The 16600-nt window shown below is 42.0% G+C and overlaps 1 protein-coding gene across 18 annotated transcripts in view; it reads left to right on the plus strand.

The window, feature by feature from the left end:
- The window catches only part of DICER1 (dicer 1, ribonuclease III), a 75436-nt gene that overhangs the window by 47032 nt on the left and 11804 nt on the right, over window positions 1–16600 (plus strand). For all 18 annotated transcript variants that reach the window (XM_086363092.1, XM_086363080.1, XM_086363087.1 and 15 more), the window contains 11 exons: window positions 2165–2297; window positions 2963–3038; window positions 3724–3863; window positions 5729–5908; window positions 6141–6354; window positions 6558–6711; window positions 8162–8344; window positions 8609–8714; window positions 9224–9399; window positions 10360–11143; window positions 13891–14046. In XM_086363092.1, the coding sequence (XP_086219218.1) occupies window positions 2165–2297; window positions 2963–3038; window positions 3724–3863; window positions 5729–5908; window positions 6141–6354; window positions 6558–6711; window positions 8162–8344; window positions 8609–8714; window positions 9224–9399; window positions 10360–11143; window positions 13891–14046 (2302 nt within the window). The remainder of the gene's footprint in view (window positions 1–2164; window positions 2298–2962; window positions 3039–3723; window positions 3864–5728; window positions 5909–6140; window positions 6355–6557; window positions 6712–8161; window positions 8345–8608; window positions 8715–9223; window positions 9400–10359; window positions 11144–13890; window positions 14047–16600) is intronic.

Raw genomic sequence — 16600 nt, forward strand, 5'->3', positions numbered from 1 at the left:
TAACTTTTTTTTTTTTTAAGTATATGCCACTTTATCCGTACTTTGTCCTGATTTGGTGATAACATTTTTAAGAACTAAGGAAAGCAGATGCATAGCTAAATTACATATCAGTATAAATTTCATGCAGAGGCAAAATCGAGGAGCAGAAAATGTAAGCGTTTCTTTTTAACTTTTTATTTGGGAACAGTTTTAAACTTTAAAATATTGCAAGGATGCTTTAAAATGTTCCAAGAATACTGCAAAGAATACCCAGAGAAGATCCACTCAGGTTTCCCAAGAATGTTCTCTGAAGGGAAAGGGTCCAGCGCAGGGCCATGGAGCGTGCTTGTTTTCCTCGTCTGTCTGGTCTGATTCATCCTGGCAGCTTTCTTCAGTCCTTCTTGGGCTTGAATGACCTTGAACGTTTACAGGATGGCAGGCCAGTCACTGTGTCGTCTGCCCCTCAGTGTGGGTTCATTTGGTATTTTCTCATGCCTGGACCCCGGTGCGCGTTTTTGGCCAGCACGTCAGCGAAGCGATGCTCGGTTCCTTGCATTCTGACCGGGTCACTCTGTGTCGGTTTGTCCTCTGGTGACGGCGGCGATTGTCGTCACTTGCGTGAGGTCGGCCAGCTTTCTCTCCTGCACAGTTGCCTTTTCCCCCTCCGTAATTCATGAGTATTTCATGGGGAGACATTCTGAGATTATATAAAATTCATCCCTCTCCTCAGTTTTCACCCATTGATATTTCTTGCCTAGATCGATTATTTCTGTGATGTCTTCCAAATGGGGATTCTCTGACTCCCTAATTCTTTCTGCATTTATTAGTTGTCATTTTGCCATGAGAAAGAGCTTTCTCTTTTCTCTGTTTATTTGTTCCTTTTATTTTTTTTATCCAGTGTGAACTAATGGACTCCTGTTTGGCTCAGTCATTTTTAGTCTTTTACTCTCGTTTCTTGTTTATTTTGATGTGAAAATTGTGTAAAATTTGGCTGATGAAGACCCTTTCGGTGTAACTTCAGTGTCTTTTTAACACATCACCGTTATTCTTTGGACATTTCTGTATTTTAAGGCACACAAGATGTTCTAGACTCACAGTTTCCCTGCCCTCAGGCTAGATATTGGCTATTTCTCCAGAAGGTCCTGGCTCCTTTTAGTGGAGGATGAGTTGTGTTTAGAAACCGAGGTATGTTCATTGCCTCTGGAGTATTATTGCTGCCGGGCTGTTTGGCAAATGGAGCTAGAAAATACGTCCGTGCCTTTTCACGTGTGTTACACCTGTATCTGACTGCCTGTCTGTGGTTAGCTCCAGTTTGACTGTGACTCCAGAGGGTTTGTTCTTGCTGTCCCCTTTTCCATCTTTCTCCCTGGCTGTCTTGTTTAATAGTGAGAAATCTCAATTCCCCTTGTCGTCAGATAAATTACTGTTTAGGCTCCCCATACGTAGCGGTCTCCCTCCTCCAGGGGCTGCCCCCGTGTTCAGGAGCCCTCGTTTTGCAGGTCCTGGCCTTGCAGCATCGCGACCCATTCCACTGCCCTCCTTGTATGCATCCTCTTCCCCGCCAGGTTGGCTTCCTGTCCCGGCCCCCTCCCTGCTCGGGCTAAGCTCCCTCAGGGCCGGCTTCCTGCCTGCCTTCCTCGTGCTGTTGTGGGGTGGCCCGGTTGTTTTCCTGCCCTCCTTGGGTGAACACCGGGCCCACTGCTGATGCCTGCCTTGCACAGGCCCCCACAATTGTTGGTGATCACTAAGGAACAAACAGCGGTTTGCTCCCTTAATGGATTCTGAACAATACTTTCTGCACTGTCCAGTCATAGCTCTAGACCTATACGGCTGTTGATGCTCAAGTATCAATTTTAATGAAAATTAAAGTAAAAAGTTTAGTTTATTAGCTGCCCTTGCCACAGTTCAAGAGCTCAGTGGCTTCTCTGTTGAACAGCACAGATATAAAACGTCATCTCAGAGTTTTTTATATATATATATATATATATATATATATAAACATACTAGTCCATCTTATTGACAGTTTGAAGCAGTGATGCTGAAACCACGCATATAAATACCTATCCAGTAGAGGGAAAGAGGAACATAAAAAATCAAAGTGTAGAATGTGAATATCAGTTTTTTTCCTTCTGTTTCTTAGTTGTAGACTCAGTGTTACCATTTCTTTTTTTTTACCCCCCCACAGATACTGTGCTAGATTACCAAGTGATCCGTTTACTCATCTGGCTCCTAAATGTAGAACCCGAGAGTTGCCTGATGGTACATTTTATTCAACTCTTTATCTGCCAATTAACTCACCTCTTCGAGCCTCCATTGTTGTAAGTTTAGAAAAAGAAATGATTGTGCCTTAAAGTTAATGTCGTTAATGGATTTGTTTTCAGCTTCTCTAAGGCTGTGCAAGTTATCGGTAAATTTGGCTTTAAATCTACTTTAAAAAGTACATTTTAAAATCTCTTTTGTAGTCAACTACGTGTTCGAGTCTTCAATAGACTATATATATGTAATTTGTAGACTCTCTGAATTAGGCTAGACGACCTCTGAAGATTCCTCTAAAGTCTTTTACTCTGAACATTTCTGGCGGCATCATTCCCTTGTGGCTTTAGATCCTTACAGTGACACAGAATTCATTAAATACATTTGGGCTGTTCTAGTGATTTTGTTGTTGATTGGAAAAATATACCTTTATACAATTGCTGTCCTTGGTCTCAATGCTGATATATTAAATTCTTACTGAAATTTAAATTCATCAAGATTGTAACCTCTTTGTGATAACTGGTGTAGGTTTTACTGGGCAGGATTTTGAAAGATGGCTTTCAAATATAGACAATAGTATCTTTTAAAACTGGCTGATGTTTTTCACAATGAAGAACTTTGGTAAATTTCAGCTTTAAAGATACTAGGGCAGAGGTTTCACCTGTGTTTTACGCGCCGATACTCCAGCTCCATGCATATACTGTGGACATGTTTTTTTTGTAACTTCCAGGGTCCCCCAATGAGCTGCATTCGGTTGGCTGAAAGAGTCGTGGCTCTCATTTGCTGTGAAAAACTGCACAAAATTGGTAAGAGTGTGTGAAAAACACATGTAAATAAAAATAAAGTTAAAGACATTGTATAACAAAAGCACCTCAAGGGCTTTATGGGTCTCCAGGGTTTTGCGGGCTGTGAACGCCTTGCTGGTGGTGTGCTTCGGGGAGGATAGATGTAAGTGTGATGTAACTTGAAGACCCTGTAAGGTGAAAGAGCTCTGTTTTTCACAGCTGAGCAGCTGTAATGTATTTGCTCTCATTTCTAACTCCTTTTAAATATATAAATGTAATAAGGTCTTCTGACTGTTGAATCGTGAACATTTATGTTTTGTGTTGTAATGTATCAGTTTCTCAAATTAGTCTATATTTATGTACAGATGAAAGTTTTTTAAAAAAATGGGTGGACTTGTTTTCCCGTGGCATTCATAAAAGGATGATCTGATACTGTTTTCCTGTTTACATGTTTTTGTTTTTGAGTCTTAAAACAGAATTTATAATCCTCATCATACTGAATATATGAACCTCGCAATCGACTTTGCCTTCAGTTATCACACGTGATTACTCTTCTGTTGTTAAAAGCACAGATGCTTTAGTTTTTGTGATTTGTCCAGTTGTTTCCCAGCACAGAGCTGCTCTGGATGATCCACTGATTAATTAGGCAGAATCAGGATTGAGCATTTTATTACAAAATCACGTTCCTTCTCTTTACATTTCTCAGGCGAACTGGATGACCATTTGATGCCAGTTGGGAAGGAGACTGTTAAATATGAGGAAGAGCTGGATTTACACGATGAAGAAGAGACCAGTGTTCCAGGAAGACCAGGTTCCACAAAACGAAGACAGTGCTACCCAAAAGCAGTAGGTATTGGTTAGAACCAAATACAAACCTAGCCTTTCTGACTTTCTGTTGCTTGCTGTACCAGGCCCGGATTCCTTTGCTTGGCTTCCCAAACCCATGCAGTGCAGCCCACCCCGTGGGTCTCAGCTTGTCTCCCGGCCTCGTTCACAGCTCTGCTCACAGCAGCCCCGTCACTGTCACATGTACAGCATGTGCCCTTTCTCACTTCAGACATCGCTTTTGTTTTTCTTCTCAAAAGGATTCTTGTGTTTATCACATTCTATCCAGAATGAGTTAATGTCATTTAAAGAGACAGTCTTTGTTTCATTCACTTTAGTGGCCAGGTCCTCGCTCTGCCTTACACTGGGAACTAAGACCTCGAGGGTATGTGTGCTAAAACAGGCATGTGCCGTACAGGGTGAGGGGCGCACGGCAGGTGAGCCCGCGACTTGTCGGGAGTCAGGGTGTGGCCTGACGGGCCATAGTCAGCTTTTCCCACGTGTCCTGTCTAGCTGTAACCATGCGGGGCTGGAGTACTTATTTTAAAAATATTAGTCAATATTTTTACCTTACTAAACCCCCAGACAAAAGCAGAAATTTGCTATGTACTTTGATCTTAGCTTAAATATGATTCTTTTTATTTATTTTTTTGCAGTTTTATTGAGTTTTTACTTTTTTTTAAAAAAGTTTGCACCCAGCTAAGCATTTTCAAGATTCAAAATCATGTCACTTTTTCAAAAATCAGGAATTAAGTTATCCGATTTTCTGAACTGCTTATTTTCTCATATCCAGTTTTCCTATTCTAACATTACCCTAGAGGTTCTTGGGCTAGTTTCATGTGACAAATGTTACCACTAATAAGTGTTTTGAGAAGCATAGTACTGCTTTGCATCCTGTGTAATTAATAGGTGCATTCTGTACTGTCTGATACTCTAGTAACTATATCTCTTAGCCAGCATTTCCACACCTTTTAACTATAGATGTAATTACTTATATTATTGAGCCTTGGAAACTGTAGACTATTGGGTGGGGTTGTATGAATATTAGAAGTTTAGAAACTTAGTTTAGTTTAAGTCATAGTTTACTCTTTAATCAGGCAGCCATTAAAAATAGTACTGACTTGTATTGACCCTGAAAGATATTCTCATTGTAGTAACCGGAGCTAAAAATCAGTGATACATTTGTTTTGTGGTTCCATTTGTAATGAAAAATATGTATGTGTATATATTTATGTGCATTTATTCTGGAATGTATACATTTATTCCAGAAAAGTCTGGAAGATGATATGGTATGTGACAGTGTTACTAAAGGTTATCTGAGTTTCAGGATTATGTAGGATTTTTAAAAACTTGGCTAGTTTTATTTTCTGACATTCAACAGAGAGTAAAGACTCAGAAACCCAGGGAAGAAAACCTTTATTCTCTAGTCAAAAGAAATAGATCAAATGAAATGTTGCTGTTTAGTTGCTAAGTTGTATTCCAACTATTTTGCAACCCATGGACTTTAACCCACCAGGCTCCTCTGTCCGTGGGATTTCCCAGGCAAGAATACTGGAGTGGGTAGCCATTTCCTTCTTCAGGGGATCTTTCTGACCCCGAGATTGAACCTATGTCTCCTGCATTGGTAGGCAGTTTCTTTACTATTGAGCCACCAGGGAAGCCCACATCAAATGAATAGTATTGTGTTAAAAGACCCTGCGGTGTTTGATGGTTTTGTATGCTTCTCTGGTGAGGTTAAGTAAATGAGGAGGTCTCCTGCCTTGGGTCTTAGTTTCCTCTCATCAGCTTTTAGTAAAGCCAGGAAATAAATTTGTTTTCTTGCCAACATCTGGAAAAGAGGTGAATACGCTGGCACTTGTTGCTTACATTTTTCTTTCCACTCCCAGATTCCAGAATGTTTGAGGGAGAGCTACCCCAGGCCCGGTCAGCCCTGTTACCTGTACGTGATCGGAATGGTCCTGACGACACCTTTACCTGATGAGCTCAACTTCAGAAGGCGGAAGCTCTACCCCCCTGAGGACACCACAAGATGCTTTGGAATACTGACAGCCAAGCCCATACCTCAGGTGGACGTTTCATAGTGGCCTTTTATGTTGGACTGTCTTTTTTTTTTTTTTTTAAAGGAAAAGTGACTTTAAAAGTAACTGTCTTTTGTTACCTCAAAATGGTCACTATTTTACACTTGGAAGTGTCTCTCCTGTTCCCCTGATAGAAAGCATCATTCCTCTTCTGAAGTTAACTGTTTATAATGAACTGAAATCTTGGCTAACCTTGGGCTTTATTTTTCTTTCTCTGAAGATCCCACACTTTCCTGTGTACACGCGCTCTGGAGAGGTGACCATATCTATTGAGTTGAAGAAGTCCGGCTTCACGTTATCTCTGCAAATGCTTGAGTTGATCACAAGGCTTCACCAGTATATATTCTCACATATTCTTCGGCTTGAAAAACCTGCACTAGAATTTAAACCCACAGACGCGGACTCAGCCTACTGCGTTCTACCTCTTAATGTTGGTAAGAAGGACCCAGACTCTAAAGCGTTGTCTGTATAGTAGCTAAAAAACCAAAGTGTTGCTTAACATTGAGCTTAACTGAATATGGTACAGAAATCTCTGATAACTCTGAACTAGGCACATGGAATGAAGGTAGAGCTTGAGGGAGGGTCTTACCCGTATTATTACATTTTAACAAGCTTAAAGATCTTTTTCTTCCCTAAGTTAATGACTCCAGCACTTTGGACATTGACTTTAAATTCATGGAAGATATCGAGAAATCTGAAGCTCGCATAGGCATTCCCAGCACAAAGTATTCAAAAGAAACTCCCTTTGTTTTCAAATTAGAAGATTACCAAGATGCAGTTATCATTCCAAGGTAAGGTGTTAAGTGGAAATCAAAGTGGAGGTGACACTTGCTTTTGAAGATTCCCCCTGGGCACGTGGGGCAGGTGGTGGGCTGTGACCCTGGCATGGCCATGGCCAGTAGAAAATTTAGGTATCTCCCAGTGGCAGGCCTGTGCTGCCCAGTTTACTTACATAAAAACAAAGCCTGAAGTGCGGTTGGTGAAAGGATTTTACTTTGTGAAGCTCAGCTCATCTAAATGATGTTGATAGGCTTTCTTTGTAAAACCTCCATCCTTTTAATCCCCACAGTCTTAAAGAATTTGGTTATAAATAATAGTTTATTAAAGTTGTTGAAAGGCATGGTGTTATTAAGCAGATGAAAGTAGTTAATTACAGTGCTTTGCTGTATGTGCCCTAAGTCACGTTGGTCGTGTCTGACGCTCTGTGACGCTGTGGACCATGGCCCGCCAGGCTCCTCTGTCAGTGGGATTCTCTAGGCAAGAATACTGGAGTGGGTGGCCATGCCCTTTTCCAGGGACTCTTGCAGACCCAGGGATTGAACCCGAGTCTCTTATGTCTCCTGCATTTGCAGGCAGGTTCTTTACCACTAGTGCCATCTTTTTGGTAAAAATTTAGGGGATAAAGTTTTGGAGCATTAAGATTAAATATCACATTTTTTAAAGAGTTAAAATACTGGCTGCAGTTGTCTTTGGATTTTGTTCTGTTTTGTTTTTTCTGTTCTCACTTTGTACCTCAGTGCCACGTTTTAAATGTTCGTTAACAGCAGCCTGTCAATATCAGAAATGATGCAGTAACATACGTTTTGTGGGGCAAGAATCTTTCATGTTTAGCGTTAGTAATATATAAACTATTTACTTGGTTGCTTGGATATTGAAAGTTTTCTATACTGTTTATATTGATGAAATTAGAGATATTTAAAGGAGCCATTTAAGCTCCAATATTTTGGCCATTTGATGTGAAGAGCACACTCTTTGGAAAAGTGCCTGATGCTGGGAAAGACTGAAGGCGACAGGAGAAGGGAATGGCAGAATATGAGATGGTTAGATAGCATCACCCAGTCAATGGACATGATTCTGAGCAAATTCTGGGAGGTAGTGATGAACAGGTGCTGTACCTCATGGGGTCGTGAAGAATCAGACATGACTTAGCAACTGAACAATGACAAAAGGAGCCATTTGGCTTTCATGTGGTATCAAAGTATAGATATTTAGAATAAGGATGAGATATTTAGAATAGGAGAGAATGGAGAGTCAGGTTTTCACTTGATGTAAATATAGTTTCTCTTGGCTTAAATTCACTTGAAATGTATTAGAGTTGAAGTGTCATTGTTGTTATATATTTTTAACCTTTTGAACTCTTACTTTAAAATCATAATTTGCATTTCTGTATTCAAAACAGTTTGTGTTTTGAGAATAGTTGATTTAAACCATAAAGTCACTGGAACTGTTTTTCTTGTTTAGATACCGCAATTTTGATCAGCCTCATCGATTTTATGTCGCTGACGTGTACACTGATCTTACCCCCCTGAGTAAATTTCCTTCCCCTGAGTATGAAACGTTTGCGGAGTATTATAAAACAAAGTATAACCTTGACCTGACCAATCTCAACCAGCCGCTGCTGGACGTGGACCACACGTCTTCACGGTAAGGCACTCCAGAGACGGCACTTGGGCTGTAGCTGTGCCAGCTTCCCCAGGTCAGCAGGCAGGTGGGGGGGCTTGTGGTCCCCGCGGCCCACCTGTATGTAGACCTGAGCTCAGGAGGTCCTTGGCACACAGTTGCCCAGAGCCTGGTCCAGGGGTCTGCAGTCTGAATGAGCTCTTCCAGGGAGCTGCCCTGAAGTCGTAGAGCCGCTGTCAGAGTGCACTTGTTTTTGTCTTTGATAAGATTATTTTGAATTTTTTCTAGACTCAATCTTTTGACACCTCGTCATTTGAATCAGAAGGGGAAAGCTCTCCCTCTGAGCAGTGCTGAGAAGAGGAAAGCCAAGTGGGAGAGCCTGCAGAATAAGCAGGTAGCACGTCCACTGTCACTGGCATGACTTGGTGTTTTGGAAGGCGCTTGAGTTTTATGTCACCAAGTGAACTGAGCGACTTAGGAGTTTTGGGAAGTTGCCCAACACTTAGGTTTTGTTTTGCTTTAATTAATGTGGCATATTGACTTCATTTGAATGTCTTTTTTTTAATTAATTAATTTTTTTTTATTGAACAGTAGTTGCTTTACAGAATTTTGTTGTTTCTGTCAAACACGATGAATGTCTTTTTGGTAAGCATGAGAGGTTTGGTCTTTATGCTTGGTCCGCTGGTAGCCATTCTGTCATGAAATTCTAGGATAAATCCTGTTTTCCTTAAAGGGTTAGTTTTTAAAACATTTCTAAAAATAAGATTTTGCTAGTGTTTCTGATTTTTGTCTTTATTCATCAGTGAAATTGATTTTTAAGTTTTATTTTTATTCTCTTGTGTGCTTGCTTTATATTTACCTCTCCACAATTTACACTCATCCACATGTTTTGCTCACTCACAGATACTAGTTCCAGAACTCTGTGCTATACATCCAATTCCAGCATCACTGTGGAGAAAAGCCGTTTGTCTCCCGAGCATACTTTACCGCCTTCACTGCCTTCTGACTGCAGAAGAGCTCAGAGCCCAGACGGCCAGCGACGCTGGTGTGGGAGTCAGGTCACTTCCTGTGGATTTTAGGTATGCCTGTGCTGTGGGTCAGAAAGAACATGGCTCATGAAATCCCGTTTGCAAAAAGCACTGACTTTGGTTCACATTTTAATTTTATGTAGAATAATTTTTTAAAAGATTGGAAAGAAAATGTGGTATCTATTTAATACCTGAAATAGTTGCATCATTTGACTCCTGAGTGAACATCGGTATATTGAGTCATCGTTTGCTGATGCTCAAAGGGAGAGGAGAGCCTAAGGTCAAAACCAGTGGTTCCCTTTTCAGTGGTGGCAGTTCAAGTAAAAATGGAAAGAGTTGTTTGTCCCAGGGCTGACATTTTAAGGCTCTTCCTCTTTTATAAATCAAATATGTGTTAAAGAGCAGTTGCCTCCGTGTGCGTCTTCAGTTGTTCTCTTCTCACTAGTCAAGTCCCTGCATTCTAAGGAAATTACTGGTTTAATGACTCAGATTTATTTTGCTTATCCAGTTGGCAAGAGCAAGTTGCTTCAGGAACTGAGGAACTTGTTAAATAGTACCGATCACTTACTACCGTGTCAAACACTGGTTTAAGCGCTATAGCTTATGTTAGATGATTTCATCTTTAGGATAGTCCTATGAGGTAGGAATTATTGGTTCCTCTTCCAGGGATGGTGGCTAAGGTACAGAGACATTGAGTCAATTACTCGAAATTCCCCAGCTAGTCACCCCGCTGGCCTGGAGTCCCAGTGCGTGCAGTCTGTGGCCCTGGGTCTGCTAGGCTGACCCGAGGCTTCATGAGCTCCGCCCCCCCAGAGCTGCGGGGTTGGGAGCCGTGTCCCACTGTGTGGTTTATGTTGTGAAGAATTCCCAGTAGTGCTGATGTCTGCCTTGGAACTTTATTTCTCTTCTAAGGTAGGAATATATTTATACTGATCTTTATTTAACTTTTACTCAGATTGCACTAGCCTCTTTGAAGGGTCTGATGAAAAGTTATAAAAAATGTCTTTGCAGATACCCTAACTTAGACTTCGGGTGGAAAAAATCTATCGACAGCAAATCTTTCATCTCAATTGCTAACTCCTCTTCAGCTGAAAATGAGAATTACTGTAAGCACAGCACAATTGTCGTCCCTGAAAATGCTGCACATCAAGGTGCTAATAGAACCTCCCCTCTAGAAAATCATGACCAAATGTCTGTGAACTGCAGAACGTTGTTCAGCGAGTCACCTGGTAAGCTCCAAATTGAAGTTTCAACAGATCTGACAGCAATTAATGGTCTTTCTTACAATAAAAGTCTTGCCAATGGCAGTTACGATTTAGCTAACAGAGACTTTTGCCAAGGAAACCATCTGAATTACTACAAGCAGGAAATACCTGTACAACCAACTACCTCATATCCCATTCAGAATTTATACAATTACGAGAACCAGCCCAAGCCCAGCGATGAATGTACTCTACTGAGTAATAAATACCTTGATGGAAATGCTAACACATCTACCTCAGATGGAAGTCCCGTGACGGCTGCCGTGCCTGGTACTGCAGAGACTGGGGAGGCGCCCCCGGACAGGACGGCTTCTGAGCAGAGCCCTTCTCCTGGGTACTCCTCGAGGACGCTTGGCCCCAACCCTGGGCTCATTCTTCAGGCTTTGACCCTTTCGAACGCTAGTGATGGATTTAACCTGGAGCGGCTCGAGATGCTTGGCGACTCCTTCCTCAAGCATGCGATCACCACGTATCTCTTCTGCACTTACCCTGATGCGCATGAGGGCCGCCTTTCCTACATGAGAAGCAAAAAGGTAAGGAACTGTCCTTTAACCCTTGCGCTGCTGCTGCTAGGTCGCTTTGGTCATGTCCGAGTCTGTGTGACCCCATAGACGGCAGCCCACCAGGCTCCCCCGTCCCTGGGATTCTCCAGGCAAGAACACTGGAGTGGGTTGCCATTTCCTTCTCCAATCCATGAAAGTGAAAAGTGAAAGTGAAGTCGCTCAGTCGTGTCCAACTCTTAGCAACCCCATGGACTGCAGCCTACCAGGCTCCTCCGTTAATGGGATTTTCCAGGCAAGAGTACTGGAGTGGGGTGCCACTGCCTTCTCCAAACCCTTGTGCAGTTAGAGGAATTACTCAGGGTGGCTTCCAGCATCCGTGGTCCAGAGGACTCACAGGTCCTGCTGCAGGGGCTGCCACACCCGACGGGGCAGCGGGGGCCTCTGGAGCACGTGCACGGGAAAGGGAGAGTGCTGGTCCCCAGTCATGCCCGGCTCTGTGCCACCCCACGGACTGTAGCCCACCAGGCTCATCTGCCCATGGGATTCTCCAGGCAAGAGTACTGGAGCGGGTTGCCATTGCCTTCTCCAGGGGATCTTCCCGACCCAGGAATCAAACCTGGGTCTCCTGCATTGTAGGCAGATTCTTTACCAGCTTAGCCACCAGGGAAACCCCGCACAGAAGTGACACTAAATGTAGTGTGGAATTAAGATTCAGAGAAGAAAAGTAATGAGGATAAATATTTAAATGATGATGAGAGAGGGATCACAAGGCGCCAGGTACCTGCTTGGCATATAACACACAAAGCTGCTGAGCACTTGGAAGGAAGGGCTATCACTTGTGACAGGGAAGGCGTTAATGGAAGGACGTGCATTTATAGTGTGTAAACAGGGAACAGATGGCAGAGCGTGTCAGCACTCGGTGAATAAACCGTGGCAGCAGTCAAAAGTGTGGAAATACGTGGCATGGCCTAGACAGTCCGGCTTTAGAGACCTTGCTCTTGACCATGACACCGCCCTCCCCTGCTGTTGTCCGTGACACTTGGCAGTGCACTGAGCGGGCCACAGACGTTCTCCATCCGGTCTTCTCAGCGAACCCCTGAGAGGTCGATGATAACACGGCCCCATCCTGCAGATGAGGAAACTCTTGCCTAGAGAGTTTTGTCGGCTCGTGCAGTTCACCTGGCTGGTCTGGGATGGTCAGGAGCGTGGCTGAGGCTGGAGTCCAAGCCTTCCACACTCTTCCCTGCAGCCTCCTTAAGTAAAGAGGGTGCTTGCTGCAGGAGTAACCCCCAGGGCAGCCGGGCTCTGAGGGGCCAGTGCTGGGGGAGGCAGGAGTGTCGGAGTCAAAGTGAAGTTTAGGGCTTTCTACTTGACAGACTTGGCGGGGGAATGTTCAGGTAATTAAGAATGTAGGACTTAGATGCGGTCTGGGGGAATCGTCTTTTTAAGAGTGCTAATTGAAAGCAAACGAGATTTCCCCAGGGTGGTTGCAGAGGTTGAGAGTGAGTAGAAAGTAACTTCATCCTCTTAGGTAGGAAAGAGATTATTTTCCGTTTTGAAAGTTCTTCCATCCCGCTGCTCAGAAAGCTCTGACTCCTTACTTGGTGCAGAGATCATCGTCACTTGTGCAGCAGGGTGCTGGAGGCCCTTTCGGCGTGCCCGCCCCAGCCCTGCCATGGCCAGGCGGCCTCCCCGGCTGTCTTTCCCGGGCCTGCACACACCTGCTGCTGCTACTCTGCTGCTCGCCTCGTGTCTCCATGTGAATGAGGCCCGCCCCACCCTGTACCTCCCGTGGGCCCTCTCTGAGCTCTTTCTCCCTCCTCCTTCCGAAGAACCATTTCCACTGACTTTGTAATTTCCATCCAAGTGCCTGTCGCGCTTTATCCTCTCGTTGGCATCTGCGATGCCGTGGTCCCACGGAGTGGAGAGGGAAACCAGAGTCTACTTAACGCCATGCGGGCGGCGTGGGAAAGCCCTTCGGCCCAGAGTGAGCCTCGTGGGGGGCTTCCCCCCAGTCCTGCAGGCTTCAGGGACCACTTCTCTGTCTCACATCCCAACCAGTGCCTCTCCAGCATGGGTGCTTATTCAGGGGTATTGAGTTACGTGGGAGAAAGGGACTCATTAAGTGCTTAATAAAAAGGAGCCCTATTTTCGGAAAATGAGATCGACAGTTCTAGACCTTGGTGTTCAAGTAAAAGCTAGGCAGAGACACAGCAATTTGAGTAGATTATGGAGGAGATGAAGGCTTTAGAAAAAATGGACCAGAGGGAAGACAGTAAAGCTGGTTTATTGATGTCAGTAAACATGGAGTTTGTCTTTATTGCCTTTGCTTTGTTTTAAAATAGTTGAAATACCTTGAAATGCCATCCAAAACAAAAGAATGATATTTGGAAAAGCATTGTAGTTGAAATCATATTTATAGTTTAGGTTCAAGGAACTTAAAAAATTACTTCAGTGCTGGTTTTATTTTATAGCTAGAGTTTATGGTACTTCGCCTTTTATTTCATTGAGAATATTGGGACATTTTGGACTTGGTGGATTTCGATTATTTCCTATTTTGATAGCTCCAATCAGCAGTTTGAATTTTATATCTTCAGATTACACGAGAATTTAATATTTCCTATCATGAATAGGTAGAAAAGCTGTTCAGTCTGTGTAACTGATGACCAGTTATGGAATATGAAGAATCTTTAGCTAAAAATTACATTAATGTCTTATATGAGTTTCCACAGCGATCATTTATGGATAAGTGTTGCATAAATTTTTTTCTGCTGCAGGTCAGCAACTGTAATCTGTATCGGCTTGGAAAAAAGAAGGGGCTGCCCAGCCGCATGGTGGTGTCCATATTTGACCCCCCTGTGAATTGGCTTCCTCCTGGTTACGTAGTAAATCAAGACAAAAGTAACACAGAGAAATGGGAAAAAGATGAAATGGTAAGTTTTTTGTAACTGAGTGGATTTATTTTCTGGTGAGGGGGCAGAATCTTGTTTTATTAATTTTTTGTTTCTTTTCCCAGTGTGTTTATAATCGAGTAGAAATTCTATATAGTAAATTGATTTCTTTTCATTGAATTTAGAACAGTGTTGTAACTGTAATAGAGAACAGTTTCTATTATCTTCCCTTGCCAAAGGCAAAAGAGTATCTGGTGTTGTGATTCAAAAAAAAAAAAAGGGCTTAACTCTGTGACATTTAACTTGAATATGACATATTGCGATTTATCATAGATCCTTAGCTCTGTTCAGTGAAATCAGTAGCCTGTAATCTCCAATTTGTCTGTGAAATGATTTCAGTAAAATCTTGCTTTTGCACCTCAGGGCCTCCTCAGGACTATTTCTCCTCTTGCGACCTTAAAAAAATAAAAATACGTAAAGGTTGTAGTTTCCTGGAAATAGTTTAAATCTTGCCAACAACTTAAAAGCAGCCTGCAAACGTTAGCTGCTGCTGCTGTGTTTTCTCTCGTCTGGAAGGCCACCAGAGGGCAGCTCGCAGGGCCTGGGAGCCCGGAGCTGTGGAAGCCCGCCGTCCAGGGCGGTTGGCTGGGAGGCCATCTTGCCAGCCGTGTCATTTTTCAGACATTTATTTTGCATTAATGATGAACTGGTTAATTGTTACTTCATCTCTACTTCAGATCAGCAATGAGAATACCGTTTCTTTCACAAGTTTTGTTTTCTACATGTATTTTTTTTTTCTCTCATCTTCTTTCTGACGTGTATGCCCTAGACAATCTGTTTTTAAGTATTTCCAGGTAGCATGCTCGGTGACCCTGTTTTGATTTTTTAACCTGTTCACTGAGAATGTTTTTATACTTGTGCAGTATTTGACTACCTGGCAGAGCATTGAGTATTTTAATGCAAGTTGGGTTAGAAAAATTATATATGTTATTTAATTAGGAATAGAAGCTTAGAGGAAAGTGTGTATGATTTTGAGAACTTCAGAGAAAATCTTGCATGTCTATGACAAAAGTTCCAGAAACACTTACCCTGCCTTATAAATAGTTTCATAGTATCATTGGTGCTTTAAAAACTTTTTTTTTAGCATAAAGGGGATATTAGCATGTCCTTTTAATTAAAAAAAATTTTTTTTTTTTAAAGATACAACATAAAGTTCTTATTTATTTTCTTTAGCATTTCAAATGGCCTGGTACTTTGATTTTTAGATTGCATTAAAATACTGCTTATGTTTTTATTTAATAATTTCTGTATCTCGAAATAGACTGTTAGATGATATTGGGAAACTTATGCTTAATCCACTCCTATTCTGCCTGCTTCGCTGCTCAGCAAGTAGGTTTACATGAAAGCTTTGTGTACAGATGCCAGAGGTGGGAATAGCTTAGGTGGAAAGTGAACTTGAACTGTGAGAGCAAAGAGTTTCTTGCTAGTGTTTTTTTGTTTTTGTTTGTTCTTAAGGAGCTGGAAGTGCTCCTGGAAACCATTTAGTAAGGTAGAATCCCACTATTTTGCAGATAGAAAAACTGAAACCCAGAGGCATTGAAGAACTTTGCACAAGATCACACAGCTTATTTGTTGATAAAACCCCAGCCTTTTTTGCACTTTGCCAATTTTTGGTTATGGTAGCATCTTACTAAAGATACATAAAGATTTTTTTAAATGAAAATATTGTCTTTTTTTAAAATCAAAATTTGGCCTTTTTTTCCACCCCCCCCCCCACCCCACCCCACTCCCCCGCCCTTATGGACCAGATAGTCAAAAACATCTCATGTTACTCTGGGAAAGTATAAGGTTTTTATTAGGTAATAGTCCCTAGAGGTATCCACCATTATAGCTTTTTTTTTTCTTTTTTCTTTTGGTGTTCTTCCTTATTCTTGAAAAGAAATCGTAAACTTTTTAATCAAAAAATATAAAGAGAGATAGTTGTAGATACATGGCTTGGTTCATTGCACTTATTTCTTTTCAGACAAATGCACTGTTTGTATCTCTCTTGAAAAAAAACCCACAGAAAGCTTAAAAACCTTTTTGTCATAATACTCTGCAAAGTTGTCACTATCAGAATTGAAGCACACCCTCCTGCCTTTCTCCCCAAGTAAAGTCTTGTTTATTTTTATTTTTATTTTTTTCACTGCACAACAGAAATTTGGTGTCTTTCTAGCATTGCAGAAAAGTTCCATGGTTACTGAATCCTTGCCCATTATTAAGACTGTCACTCACAAATAAGCTTTGGCCAGAGAAACTGGAATTAGCAAAGACCTTCTGACAGAAATGGGATTGTTGTGTTTCATGTTAGTCTAAATTGTCTTCTATTTTTGTCAGTTATGTTATAATCTGTTACCCTGAAGGGAAAAGCATAATTTCTCAAATTCATAGCTTCATGGTGGTCACTTTTAGTTTCCAAGCAAGGCAGTTGGTTTCACATTGTAGCAACGTGCTTGGATTTGAAGTGGCAGTAGGGACACACCTTCACTGTGAAGCCCCACTGTACGTTTTAATGTTATAAAGAAAATAATTTTATCTGTTTATATGTTATACTCTT

This window comes from Bos grunniens, chromosome 21 (assembly GCF_055505025.1).
Source record: "Bos grunniens cultivar Pamir isolate PY7600 chromosome 21, Bosgru_T2T1.0, whole genome shotgun sequence".
Lineage (NCBI taxonomy): Eukaryota > Metazoa > Chordata > Mammalia > Artiodactyla > Bovidae > Bos > Bos grunniens.